Source organism: Anguilla anguilla, chromosome 7, assembly GCF_013347855.1.
Source record: "Anguilla anguilla isolate fAngAng1 chromosome 7, fAngAng1.pri, whole genome shotgun sequence".
NCBI lineage: Eukaryota > Metazoa > Chordata > Actinopteri > Anguilliformes > Anguillidae > Anguilla > Anguilla anguilla.
Window position 1 is genome coordinate 15,031,254 of NC_049207.1, and position 12,795 is coordinate 15,044,048.

The 12,795-nt window shown below is 41.8% G+C and overlaps 1 protein-coding gene across 2 annotated transcripts in view; it reads left to right on the top strand.

Annotated features, from left to right (window-relative positions):
- Window positions 1–12,795, top strand: part of LOC118231657 (FERM domain-containing protein 4A-like) — a 149,044-nt gene that overhangs the window by 20,171 nt on the left and 116,078 nt on the right. The window contains exon 1 of one of the 2 annotated variants that reach the window (XM_035425691.1): window positions 7,919–8,429. The exons of the other annotated variant lie outside the window; for it this stretch is intronic. Within the exon in view, the coding sequence (XP_035281582.1) occupies window positions 8,397–8,429 (33 nt within the window). The 5' untranslated portion in view covers window positions 7,919–8,396. Of the gene's footprint in view, window positions 1–7,918; window positions 8,430–12,795 lie in introns of those variants that run through there. 2 annotated transcript variants of the gene reach the window in all.

The window sequence follows — 12,795 nt, forward strand, 5'->3', positions numbered from 1 at the left end:
TTCATTTACAATCGAGCAAAATTATTTGGTTCGTGTAAGGCCATTTACGGCTGTCTCTGTGAAAGAGGGGCAGTCTTATGTCAGTGCTTGGTTTAAATTACGGACTGAGTAATGTGTGTATATATTTAAATACAGACAAAAGCTCAGGCTGTGCTCAGTGAAAGGAAGTGGTCTTCCTGAGGGTTAGCTGCATTTGTGACCATGTATAAAATTAAAATATCTTATTTTAGATTATGACTTTTTTCTCCTTTATATTATTATTATTATTATTGCTATTATTATTATTATTATTATTATTATTATTGTTATTATTGTTAGTAGTAGTAGCAGTAGTAGTAGTATCACTGCAATTTCAGTTGATCCTCATACCATAGTTCCACAGTCCGTACATCAATCTTTTGTCTGGATGTTCCGTATTCATCCCATTTAATTCAAGAATGCAACTGAAAACAAAATCATATAGTTCATAATGTAATACATAATACTAGGTAGCATTGTCTGTTTTAGATGCATGGCTAATCCTTTGTTTGCTCAGTTGCTATTAGAGCTTTATTTAATACCAGTGTTCTGGGATTATGGTCATCCTATACTCTGAGTGCTGTCAATTTTCACAACCTGTGACACTCCATCAGGACTGAATGTAAAAGGCTGTTTTTCCGTGAGATGATTTTATGAGTGCAGTGGCCATACTGCAAAAAAATATATCTCCCAGTAATTGAATTCATTAGCCGGGCTCTCCTCTCAGGCTCGAGTACCTAAATGATTGCTAAGGATGCACGCGTTCCCTGTTTCCATTAATAAACCTGGGCGATTTGTCGTGCTGTGTTGACACAAGCACTCAAGTACTTAGTGCATTGTGCACTCATTTCTCCATCCAATTTAACAGCAGTGCCAAGTGCAGCCAGGGTCAGGCTCCTATCGCCCATGGTTTAAGAGAGGTAAGGGCTCCCCAGTGTTTCTCAGTCATCTGCTGCATCAGACAATACTTGTAATAATGTCCTAGTACAGAAAAGCAAAGTATCTGTCTGATAACTAAGCTATCATAAATATATTTTGTACTGAAAGTTCCATGCCTGCATTACTGATCCTAAAATCCCATTGCTGGAATTCCTGAGTTCAACCTTAAACAGCAACAGGAACTCTGTAATCGAAACCAGGAATGAACATTGAGTGCAGTAGTGTCCCTAGCGGTTTGCTGTCCCTGACAGAATGGCCTTGCCTTTTGAAACGTAGGAGTTTCCTTTGTAGCAGGAATAATATTGTGGCTGCCAGGCCAGCTCTAGAAAAGAGTGGCAGCGTCCGTTCTGAGAGGATGGCGTGGGTGATTGACTGAATCCCGCTCATGTGGCTGGAGTGAGGGTGTGGGCTGGCACGTTCCGAACACAGCCTGGGCAGCACAGGGCAGGAAAACAGAACACTACAGTGACTGACTCGACCACTGAGGAACAATCACGTATTGAGCTGCGTTAGAATCTAGGCTACCACAGCAGGGATCTTGAACTCTTCAATGAAATTCTGTGTGGAAATGTTGAATGAACATTTCACAAAAGGATCTGTGCTTCTACAATCTCCAATTCCACAACACAGTGTAATCATGTCTACAAGGGTTTACATCTTATTAGCTAATATGCCCTCATACCAAATAATCTTAATACATTGCTGGGCAAATCAGGAACCATCGGGGACTCGTGACCAGATGGTTGTAGGTTTCAGCCCATGTGGGTCCTTCCCGTAGTACAAATTGGCTATTAACCAAAACAACTTCACAATCCAACTGTGTGAATGGAAAACACGACAAATATAAACAACAATGATAGGGACCTTTAACATCAGATGGGTGCCTGAAGTCTCCATTTATTCCCAGAGCGTGGGCTCCACCTGCTGTGACACAGTTCCCCTGACTCATCCTCAAGGTCATCGCCATGGCAAAGTGGGAGGGACCTTTCTCTGAGAATGGGGAAGCTCACAATGCAAGCTTTGTCTGCCTTAATTGATGTGAATCTGAAAACAGCAGGGCGTTGTGGAACAGCCCTTAGAGACAGCACTGAAAGAAAGGTGCGTCTTGATGGCAGATTAATTGCATTCTCTGCTGTGCCAACAGAAAAGCTGTGAAGTTTGGTGAACTGGCACACTGAAATCTCATTACTATAACGTGAGAAAATTCAGTCAGACTTCTCGAATCAGAGGAATGAATTTTGGAATGCTTTCACCCTTTCTGCAAAAAAACAATTGGAACAAACAAGCTATGCTGCTCCCCCTAGCATTAACAAATTAGGCATGCAGAACACAATGAACCATGAACAGTTTGACCTACATTTATATTTGCCACACTGCTGTAGTAAACTACTACTACTACTACACTAAAATACTAAACAACAGAAAAGTACACTAACACACTTAAATAGCGAAGCATTTTATACTTTGAAACAACTGAAAAACATTCAGCATACAGCTTACAGTGGAATGAAACATCAGGGGGCAATTTCCAAGCTTGTATGTGGGAAATGAGTGGCCCTGTGTTATTCCCTGCCAGATGTAGCAATGCATTCTCTGGTGGGGAGTCACTTACACTCTCTCTCTCATTGCTTGTGTTGGATGGATTCTGTTTGTACAGCAGCACACATAGGAGTGTACAGGGGCCTTTGGCTAATCTGACTCTCCCTCTGGAATATGTTCCCTGCTTGTCCCCACTGAAGACCTTAATGGGTAGGCCTTCATTTTGGCATCAAGACCTACAGCACTGTGCACTGGGAAATCACACAAATATTACACCGCACAATGGGAAATGGCTCACCACACACTGCACTAGCAGATCAGAGCAGCACACTGCACTTATTTGGACATCAACATGCACCAAACTGTGATCTTTGTAAATACACAATACTCCACTGGGAAGTCACAAAAATTTCAAAAATAAGCTTTCCTTTGATGTTTCTCATCCTGTGGAAATGTACTGTATGGAGGTGACAGGCGTGCTTCTGTATTCATTGCAATTGAGGGTTGAATTGCTCTCCTGAACTCAATTTCTTTCCAAAATAACAGCAATAACAACAGTAACATTAAATTGGCCCCAGATGTGTATGAGTGGGGTCATATTTGTCGTTGAAGAAGAGTCTTGGCACTGTTCAGTCACCCATAGAGAACTGTGGAGCATGCTGTAGTATAGGGGAAATCAGATAGTTTCCTAGAAAATGAAGACAAGTGACCAGGGAGGTCATTTGCATCACACAGTACATGAGCAACCCCTGTCACACAGGAGAGCATCTTTGTCTATGTGATGGCTCTGTGTGGGAGGGTGAGTGAGACTCCATTAATGTACGTCCATAGCTGTCCTAATATTGGATTTCGCTCTCCAAGGTAAATATTTAAGCTGAAAAGTGAAGTGAATACCAGTAGAGCCAGATCCTCGATCAGAGGTACAGTGAGTGATGCTGGAGTGAATGTCTTTCATTGGGATCATGTTTCATATGTAGGCAGACGTCACTGAGCCAAACTGGGCATTCCTGAATGAGGAACAGGTATAAATACTGCATCTGCATGCAAACCTGCTCCTCACACCAAAAAATGTCACTAAATAGCTCTTTCCACATCGAGTGAGGGCTTATTACAGGGCATGGCCACAAGAGGCACTCTTTTCCTATTTAACAGGAAAATACCTTCAGTTTTCAATTTCAGTCATTGAATAGCACTATGCCCATATTAAAACTAGAGGCAGGGATGTATTTTTATGGGGTAATATCTGTCGCATGTGCATTGCAATTCTTTTTTGCAATTACTTCAGTTGAAGGGTACAGGCCTTTTTGACCAAGTGCTGATATAATTTTCTTATTTTCAGCTGTACATATTGCTTGAAAACTATAATGAAAGTAGTTTTGACTGTTCAGTGCATAGGCATGGTGTTTGGTGACTAGCTATGCGGTGTATCTGATAGACTGTAGAGTGCATGTGCAATAGAAGGCACAGTGGGATATTGATCTGATTGTCACATTCTTTAGTCTTGATGTCTTTGTAAGTCCAATGCAGAATTGATCGTAGGGCTGTGTTGTGGCATATCACTTGGTTGTCAGCTCAAATCAATTGCTAAATTAATAGCTACCAGTTGTAATTACATAGAGCCTTGATTGGTGTGCTGGATGCCACACAACACACTAATGTGAAGCCATGTTTCTATGTGTTTTTGTGTCGTGGTTGTAGGACAAAGTGTATGCATTTGTGTTTGTGTGTATACACACATGTGTGCATAGATATGCTGAAGATGTGTGTCTGTGTGTGTGTGTGTGTGTGTGTGTGTGTGTGCATGGGCATTGAGGTTATTTTTGTATGTGTAATCGTGAATGTGTCTGTGTTGGAACACACATTATGTAAATAATAGCACCTTATCAGCTCATTGGTTCCTTGTCTCATTGGTCTGACACATGCAGTTCCCCATTTTTCACATTAATAACCTCTGCAGTCAGAAAAAACACTAGCAGAGCCCCAATCATGTTGACACACATTGTAACCCCTTTTCCATGTAAATAGCTTCAGAAGGCCTTTACTTACGCCTGCTTAGCTTTAATTGGTAAAGCAAAGCTCATGGCAAAGGAGAAGCATTACACATAGGTGGCGTTGTTGGTTTGGTTTTCTAAAGCTTAATATGCTTTATGTTCAGTACACAATATAAATTTACACTAAGTCTATGTAATGCATATCTACCCTTTTATTTTGTGTAATATTCATACAAAGGCTCAATGTTCTATGTGTCAGCTCTTACTCTAAGAGGACCTTGCTCTTACCATCTTTACATTCTGCCACTTTTGAGCAGCAAAGTATAATTTGGATGTGAAGGATGTCTTGGCTGTTTTGTTTTGTCTTTTGTTTATAAACGATTTACTTTCAAATAGATAAAAAAAAAAAAGTAACTTTTTATTTTTTTTTACATTCCAGTCATCACAAACAATTTCCCCAAGTTTCATAGTAGGCAGCTGAATCTTTTTAAAAATCATTCTTTACTTGAACCATTGGACTGTGGACTATTTTATGAAAGAACATAGCTTCACGTATGATGCCTGTGAGACAAGAATATAAAAAAGGAATATTCTAGAATATAGAAAAAAGATGCAGTGCCTTTCTTTTAATTGAGATATTTTACAGGGCTGTTTCAACATGCGTGGCTCTGGCATTTGAAAAAGGGATTTTTTTGCTGAAAATGTAATTATAATCAAATGAGGTGTGGGAAGAAATGAAGCGTGGGAGTGTCTTTTTATAGCAGTGTTGTTATTTGTTTATGAGTTAGCATTAGTTAATTATATTACCCTTTCAAGCATCCTACAGCTAGTGAACCATGTTAAAAACAAATGGTAACTTTAATCAAAATGGTTCTGCCAAATTGACCTTGACTAATATTAGAAAATATATATAACATTTTTTTGTAAAATAATTTTGACAGAAAGTGTGTGCATGTGTGTTTGAGTGTGCATGCGCATGGGGGGTGGGGGGGCTAAGAATAAAACTATACTTAAAACAGATATAAATAGCACAGCGGCCAGCAATTTCTAAGGAGATGGCTGAGTTCAAAGGTTTTCAGAATGGCTGTGGGTTTTCAGAATGGCTGTGGCTGTTTGCTTTGTTTCGTTTCCACAGCAACAGTGGGATGCTAGCTTGATGAGTGCAGAATGGGAGTGAAAAGCTTGTGCTGTCTCTGGGCAGCCCAGTGCGCCGCACGGACACTTGGGAGTGACTAATCTGGACCCAATTAGCCCAGGGACAGCCAGAGTTTATTCCAGAAGGATTATTAAATTTGAATGGATTCAATTTTTCAGGGATAGATCTGCTACCATCCAACCAAAATATTTCAGGGCCTTCAGTTTATGGATATAAGCTGAACACATGCTGAATACATTCAGCAAAAAAGGCTTACTCTAAGTACTAAATAGTACACCATTTTCACAAGACATGCAACAATCACGCACTGCTTTGAATATTGCATATTGCTTCCATGTGCATGGTGTCAAATGAATTCCTGTTGACATCTACAAAGCTTATTCCTACCAGCCTGATCCTGTGCTGCCTTCACATGCACCCTCTTCTGGGTTTTTGATATTATCCCTATATTACTCCTAGCAGAAGAGGGTCCAGTCCTACCTCCACCACCAAGCTCTTGTAAGAGCAAGGTCCTCTTAGAGTAAGAGTAAGCTCTCTTCTCTTGTAATATAGACAGAAAGGAGGATGACCCATGACATCTGTTCCAACGGCAATGCAGACCTTTGGAACAAATTGCAGGCAGATGGTGCCATTCAGAGGGCAGTGACAACCTAGAGACATCCTACGCCTAGACGCTAATGCTCCCCTGATGCCTGTGAGAGTGCTGGAGATTGACCTCCATGCCCTGAAAAATTATCCACAAGACGACTTTACAACATTGGACACAAATGGCACTGAACCGACACATCTCCTTAGGTACAGAGTTTGAGGTCCTATGATAGCAGTTATGTTTTATCAGGGGTCAAGTCATTTGATCAAGATCCGTGTCCCCAGGTTACTAATTTGAGTCCTAATGTCACAGCCTCCAAAGCCATAATTTGCTGACACTACGTTCTTTGCTGTTCAAGACTTCATACCCTGTGGCTATGACTGAGCTAACAGGGACCAATTTGTATTGACATAGAATTCATCTGTGATAGTCATAATAATCCCGATGTTTGCCCTTGGTATATGTGCTCATTCTCGTTTGCCCTCTTCCTCTGTATTGCATAATATAACATTGAACCATCAACCTAATCGATGTTTGTTGATTGCTACCAATGAGAGCAGGGTGCATTTAGGGCAAGCCTGGGTCAGATTACGGTGCTTGAGCGGGTTTTTCCGTTCACATCCGCGCACATTTACAAATGCAATACCTCCGGGCTCGACATTCTTCATGGCTGGTGAATCATTGATTGCGTTCATGTGCAGAAACAGGGAAGCCCATAACACAGCTGTGCATTCCTCATGTATGTTTATTACATGCTGGATGGCTTCATGCAAGAGGTGAAAACGCATGGATCATAAATCCTTCAAATTCTGCTCTGTTTCTGAATTGCTATTGTTCATATCGCCGTGACGTAGAGGAGCCATATACAAGCTGCACAGTAATTTAACAAGAATCTGTTTCACAAATTTGATGATGCTACTTGTACTACTATTGTGCCATTAGTACTGTACTTGTAGTCTGTTTGGCTGGTGGCCTTGTTCGATGTATGAAGCTAGGGATGAACAGACCATTAGTTGAGAGGCTGTTTTGGCACAGACCGAGCCGAGTCTGTGACAGCAGGGGGGCCTGAGGTAAAGCACAGGGGAGATGGCTCAGAACAGTCTCCATGGGAAACCGTAAGCCCCCTCTTCTCTGCTCCACAGCCTATCGGGCTGAGCCGCGCACATCGGACATCCTTCAGCGGAGCGCCTGGTATGGGGGAGCCTTCCCCTGACCCCCCATCCTGAACACAGCCACTCGACGTTTAATGGAATTATTACCCTCTGCTGAATAGACAGAGACACGAGGATTTGGCCCCACTGTGCTTGTACTTGCAGAACTGAAAGATCTGCGGAACAGCAGTGCCTTTGCAGCTGGTGGCCTATCCCAATAATACCTTTCTGTGCAAAGGAAGGAGACCCTGTACCTTTGAAAAGTGCAGGTTCTCCCCAAGGAGAATTTATAGCCTCATATACAGTAGGTATCTGATGGAATTAGAAACAGGAGAGACATGAGTATTTATACCGCTGGAGCTAATGATGCTTGTTCAACTCAGATTGCTTTGATTTGTATGTTTGTATGGGTGTGTGTGGGTGTGTGTACAGTATGTGTGCCCTGGGGTAAGAAGGGGGGGTGGACAGTGAGTCATGCTCAGTCTAAAGAAAAGGGCGAGATCAGGTTGCTAGGCATCAAAGACCCCCTTTTGTTTGGGCAAACAATTAAACTCTGCCAAGCACCTTCCAGTGTGTCCCCTGTGAGAGAAAGAGAGTGGAGGAGCGTGAGAGAGAGTGAGAGGGAAAGGGAGAGAGAGAGGGAGAGCGAGAGAGAGAGAGAGAGAGAGGGTGTGTACATGAGAGAAAGAGAAGGAGTGGGAGTAGAATAACAGACAGCCTTGTTGCCGGGCTGTTATTGAGCGAAGCTGCGTGAAAAATCCAGGGATCATTTGTCAGGGAAAGAAGGAGCAAACCCAGTGGGGGGCCTGAGTGTGCCGGGGGACAGACGCTACACCAGGAGCTGGAGCTAGTTCATTAGATCTCTCCCTCTTTCCTTCCCTCGGTCTGGAGGAGGCGACACACACCTCTCTCAGTTGTTCCTCTCTCTGTGACCGGAGTTTGCTTTTGTGGACATGGTCAGACACACAGAACCCTCCTAAAAGGATATTACCATCTGGAATGAGAAAGCTGAAATGGAAGGACTTCTCTCCCCAATGAGGACACGGGTAGGTAACCTCAGCGAACGAAAGCAGAAAAGTTGAGCTTTGCAGGGTTGCCATGGGAGGCAGGAAAGAACGCTGGCGAGGGAGAGCAGGGGATGATTTTCCAGCTGTCATGGAATGTGTCAATCAGCTGTTTGCTCAGATAAAGCGCTCTGGAAAACATTTCGCTATTCAGTGAATTGCTTGTGGACCTGATTAAAAAGATAATCTTCACTTAATTTTCCCACAGCATCATTGCTTTACATCGCTTTAAGGATACCTGCTGTTTCTATGTATTGTTTTAGAACAGACAGAATGGTTGGAAGTTGTTGGTTTTTATGCCATTTTTACATTTGTTGGGGGCAATTTGAGAATGAAAAGGAGTATTTGCCCAATGAAAATACAATGTGAAATTAAATCAGATCAAGGTCAGAGAATGCTGGAGGTGTTGCTCCACTTCTATGACAGCTTTCATGTTGCATTGTTGCGTACTCTTCATACTATCCAGCAGTAATACGATGCAGAAACAGTGCCCTGGAGAAATGAGGAATTCCCTCTTTTTGCACGGATAGTATGTCATTGTGTGTGCCTCTCATGACACAAATATTTATATGGTGAAACAATGCATTTTTTAAATAATGTGTAATAATGTTTATAAATATGTATTTATACACTATTTTGTAACTGGGAAATGGATTCTGGCCAGCATTTTGGCCAGGGTATATTACATAAATAGAAAGCATGCATTTATGTAGTATTACTCTATGCGTAGGTACATATCTACTCAGTCAGCCACAAATTCTTCCCACTCCAACAGTATAGTTTGTGTATGTGCTCACTTTCATTATATATATATATATATATATATATATATACATGTGTGTGTATTGGATAGGTGCAGCACAGTCAAGCTTAGCACTTTAATGTTCCAGGAAATATGCACGAGAAAGTGTCAGAGCCGCGCAAAAGCGGTGATCAGATGAAATGAGATTTTAATGTCGCCATTAGGGTGCTGAAAGTACTGAGAGTTTGCGGGTGATTAATGGCTCTGCGCGGGCTGTGCAGCGCGCGCCGACATCCCCCGTCCTGCGCGGTGACCGCGTAGCGAGCGTCTCCAGAGAGCGGCTCCGATAATTGAACTCGATGTGCTACAGTGCTACGCGCGGCGCTCCAGACATCCGTGCCTCATTACGCGGACAGAACAACCTTTCACGCGGCACCTTGCATTCGTCCTAAGCCCTCTTACGGCGTGTACATTAGCAGTAATGATGATTTTAAACCATAACCAGGATTTACAGGGCGTTTATAGTGCTGTATGGAAGCAGTGATTATCACTCATGCGTTTTTCTGTGGATACCGATGCATTTTAAGCTGTAAGGCACATGTCTATGTTGTATGCTTGTGTACTGAACCAAAAACTTTATATACCTTTCAATGAGTTTGAAAATAATTTTGTCCCCATCCTGTTAAACTACAAATGTAAAACAGGAATTCCAGCTGTAGCCTACTAGTGATTGTTTTTCAGAAAATACCATAGGACCTGAGGTGTTTGCAGATTGTCTCTCTCCATAGCACGATGTTAGTTCACGTAGGAGTAGTCGTGTTTTCTCACTAAGGGGGAGGGTTGGGTGTATAACCATAGAATGATCACAGGAACATTTGCTGCGAGGCCTGCTTATAAATCCTGTCGGCTGTCGGAAGGCATTGCAGGGTGTGGGGACCCTGTCCAATCCAATCTGAATGACCAGCCTGACCTTTCTGGCCCTGGCGGCTGCTAATGCGAGAGCTGCTGAAGCTAGCGCAGGTGTAATAAGCAGCCGGAGCCGCGGGGCACAGCTGGATTATCAGAGGCTCCATCCACTGTCATGTCTGCCCAGCACCGGAGAGCCAGAGGGGACTGAAATAATAGCATTAGCTAGCACTCAGATGGTTAATCCTTATGAGATGACCTGATGGTGCAGCCACTCATGGGTTCTCTGTTATGAACCTAGTCCAAAGATGTATTTCTTCCAGCAGTTAATCTAAATCCAAAATAATTGGTCTTTTTCAGGGGGTGGGTGGTTTGGTGGGGGGTGGGGGTGCGGTAATGCTTGCCAAACACGCACAAAGAGTGGGGTGGCTGACATATAATATCGTCTGGCCTTCACTGGCCAAATCCCCAAACCAAACTGCTTGGTGTCCTTAGTTTGAATTCAGGGTTTGTTTGAAGGAGCATTATTATTCCAGGAGCCTATCGATGAAGTGCGTAGGCAGTTTTTTAAAAAGATGATAGCTTTCAGCAACACCGTTGTTTAAAATATTTAATGAAGCATGATTAGAAATTGATAGTGAATTGATAGGAATGACATTCAGTTGTATAAGGGAGACCAATGGCAAATGCTTTCTGAATGTGCAGCACTACCTGTGCAATTCAGCTAGGCTCTTCGTCCTAAACAGACACTATTGATGTTTCATGGGTTTGGTGCTTCTCCTTCTTATAATGCTGAGATAGCAGTAAGTAGAATGCATTGCGTTATCAGGAGGCAGTCATGCCTGTGATTGGAGTACAAAAAGGAGTGTCAGGCCTCATTTGGAATTTGCTTTATTATATCTGACAGAAGGGCCATACTACTGTACACACAGCACCATTGACTGAGTAGCATGGTCACCAGGGTAGGGAATGGTCACGGTCATGCTGAACGTGTACCTGTGGCATGGTGCAGACAGCTGGTAAAATTAGCATTCATTTTTCCCTGGATCTTCTATATTTGTTTCCATGGGTTAGGGTGTTTGCATTAGGTCAATTAAAAAAAATATATATATATATAGATACAGGTTTTGATCTTCCATCAGCATTAATAGGAAAGATGACTCAGTAGGAATGTTGTGGGTTTGTTAATCCCAGTCCATACCCCATCACATAACAAGGCTATTTCAATTCACTTTATGCAGTTGACACATTTTTTCACAATATATTGATTTGGATGAGAAAAAAGGAGTCTATTTGAGTGTATATTTATCAGCATTGTATATGAGTAATACTGAAGTGTTGCTTGGCAACTCTGGATCATCACATAGCAATAGCAATGTCCATATATGAATTTTTAACACAAACGAGTGCTTGGATTTCTATGTAGTAACGATGGATGTCATCTGGTACCCTCAGCCAGCATGACCCAGTTAAATTACATTTACACCAAAATGAAAAATTTAATGAGCTGATCTTTCACACATTACTCTTTCAACAGCCATTCCCATTAACTACACTGCAGAAACAAAATAGACCTTACAATTAATTATGCATAAAATAGTTATTGCATTTTCCGTATGGTGAAATTGGCATAACTTGACAAGATTGAAGATTGTAATTTATTTTACTTTGGGAATAATATAATTAACAACTAAATATGACCATGAATATAGAGCTGAAATTCAATGGCTAACCTTGCTGTACACTGAAAAGTAGAGCATTGTGTCTTTACTGTTAGACACTTTTTAAAGAATCATGTTTTTGTAGCCTACATCTAATATAGAACGTATTCGTAAGGGGTCCCAGGCTCAGAATTCACTGTGAATTAAATGAAAAAGATGTAGAATGTACACATAGAAAATATGAAGTATGTGTGTGACACAGATGGCACACAGCTGAAATGGGTTTAGCCTCTTTTTGAGTATGCAGCACAGAGAACACTCTGGGGAATGCTGCCTATTTCTAAGCATTGCCTGTAATGTATGTATGTAGGACAGTACAACACAGCTGTAGATTGAAGCACTCCGTAGACATGTAATAGAACTTGAGTAAACCGCCCAACGGAACATCAATGACCCAAAGACCTGCTTCGGTATGGGAGCACATATCTGAAAAGTGATATCCAGCTCCTCAAGGGTGCTGAGCTGCTCCTGCTACTATTACTATGAGCAGAAATCAAAGCAGGGTTACAATCGAATGCATAATGGCAAGCAGGATGCAGTGGTAATTCTGTATCCAAGAGTGCAAGAGAGGTTGAACGATTCTATCGGAGAATCTACTGAAATGGGAAATCAATGACACATGGTTATCCAGGGATTAAACGGTGTTACTTTACAAAAAGGAAAAAAAAAAGGTTTTGTCTCTACTCTCATTATTAACTCTAAGAAAATTTCAAATCAATTTTTAGGCAACACTCATTAAAAAGTGTGTTGGCTGACGTAATAAGTCAATTGTTTTTAAAATGCAGTTATATTGCTTCAAAAAAAAAGGAGCTTACCCGTTTTCAGTGACTGGGACTGGCACAGTCAGTATAACAAGATCTCTGGCTCCCATTTTAATGATGACTCATACCCATGAGAATCCAATGTGTTATTTTTTCAATTGTGTCTCTTCCAATGTGCCTGGGACTGTTTTCCACATCACAGACCACACAGTACTACA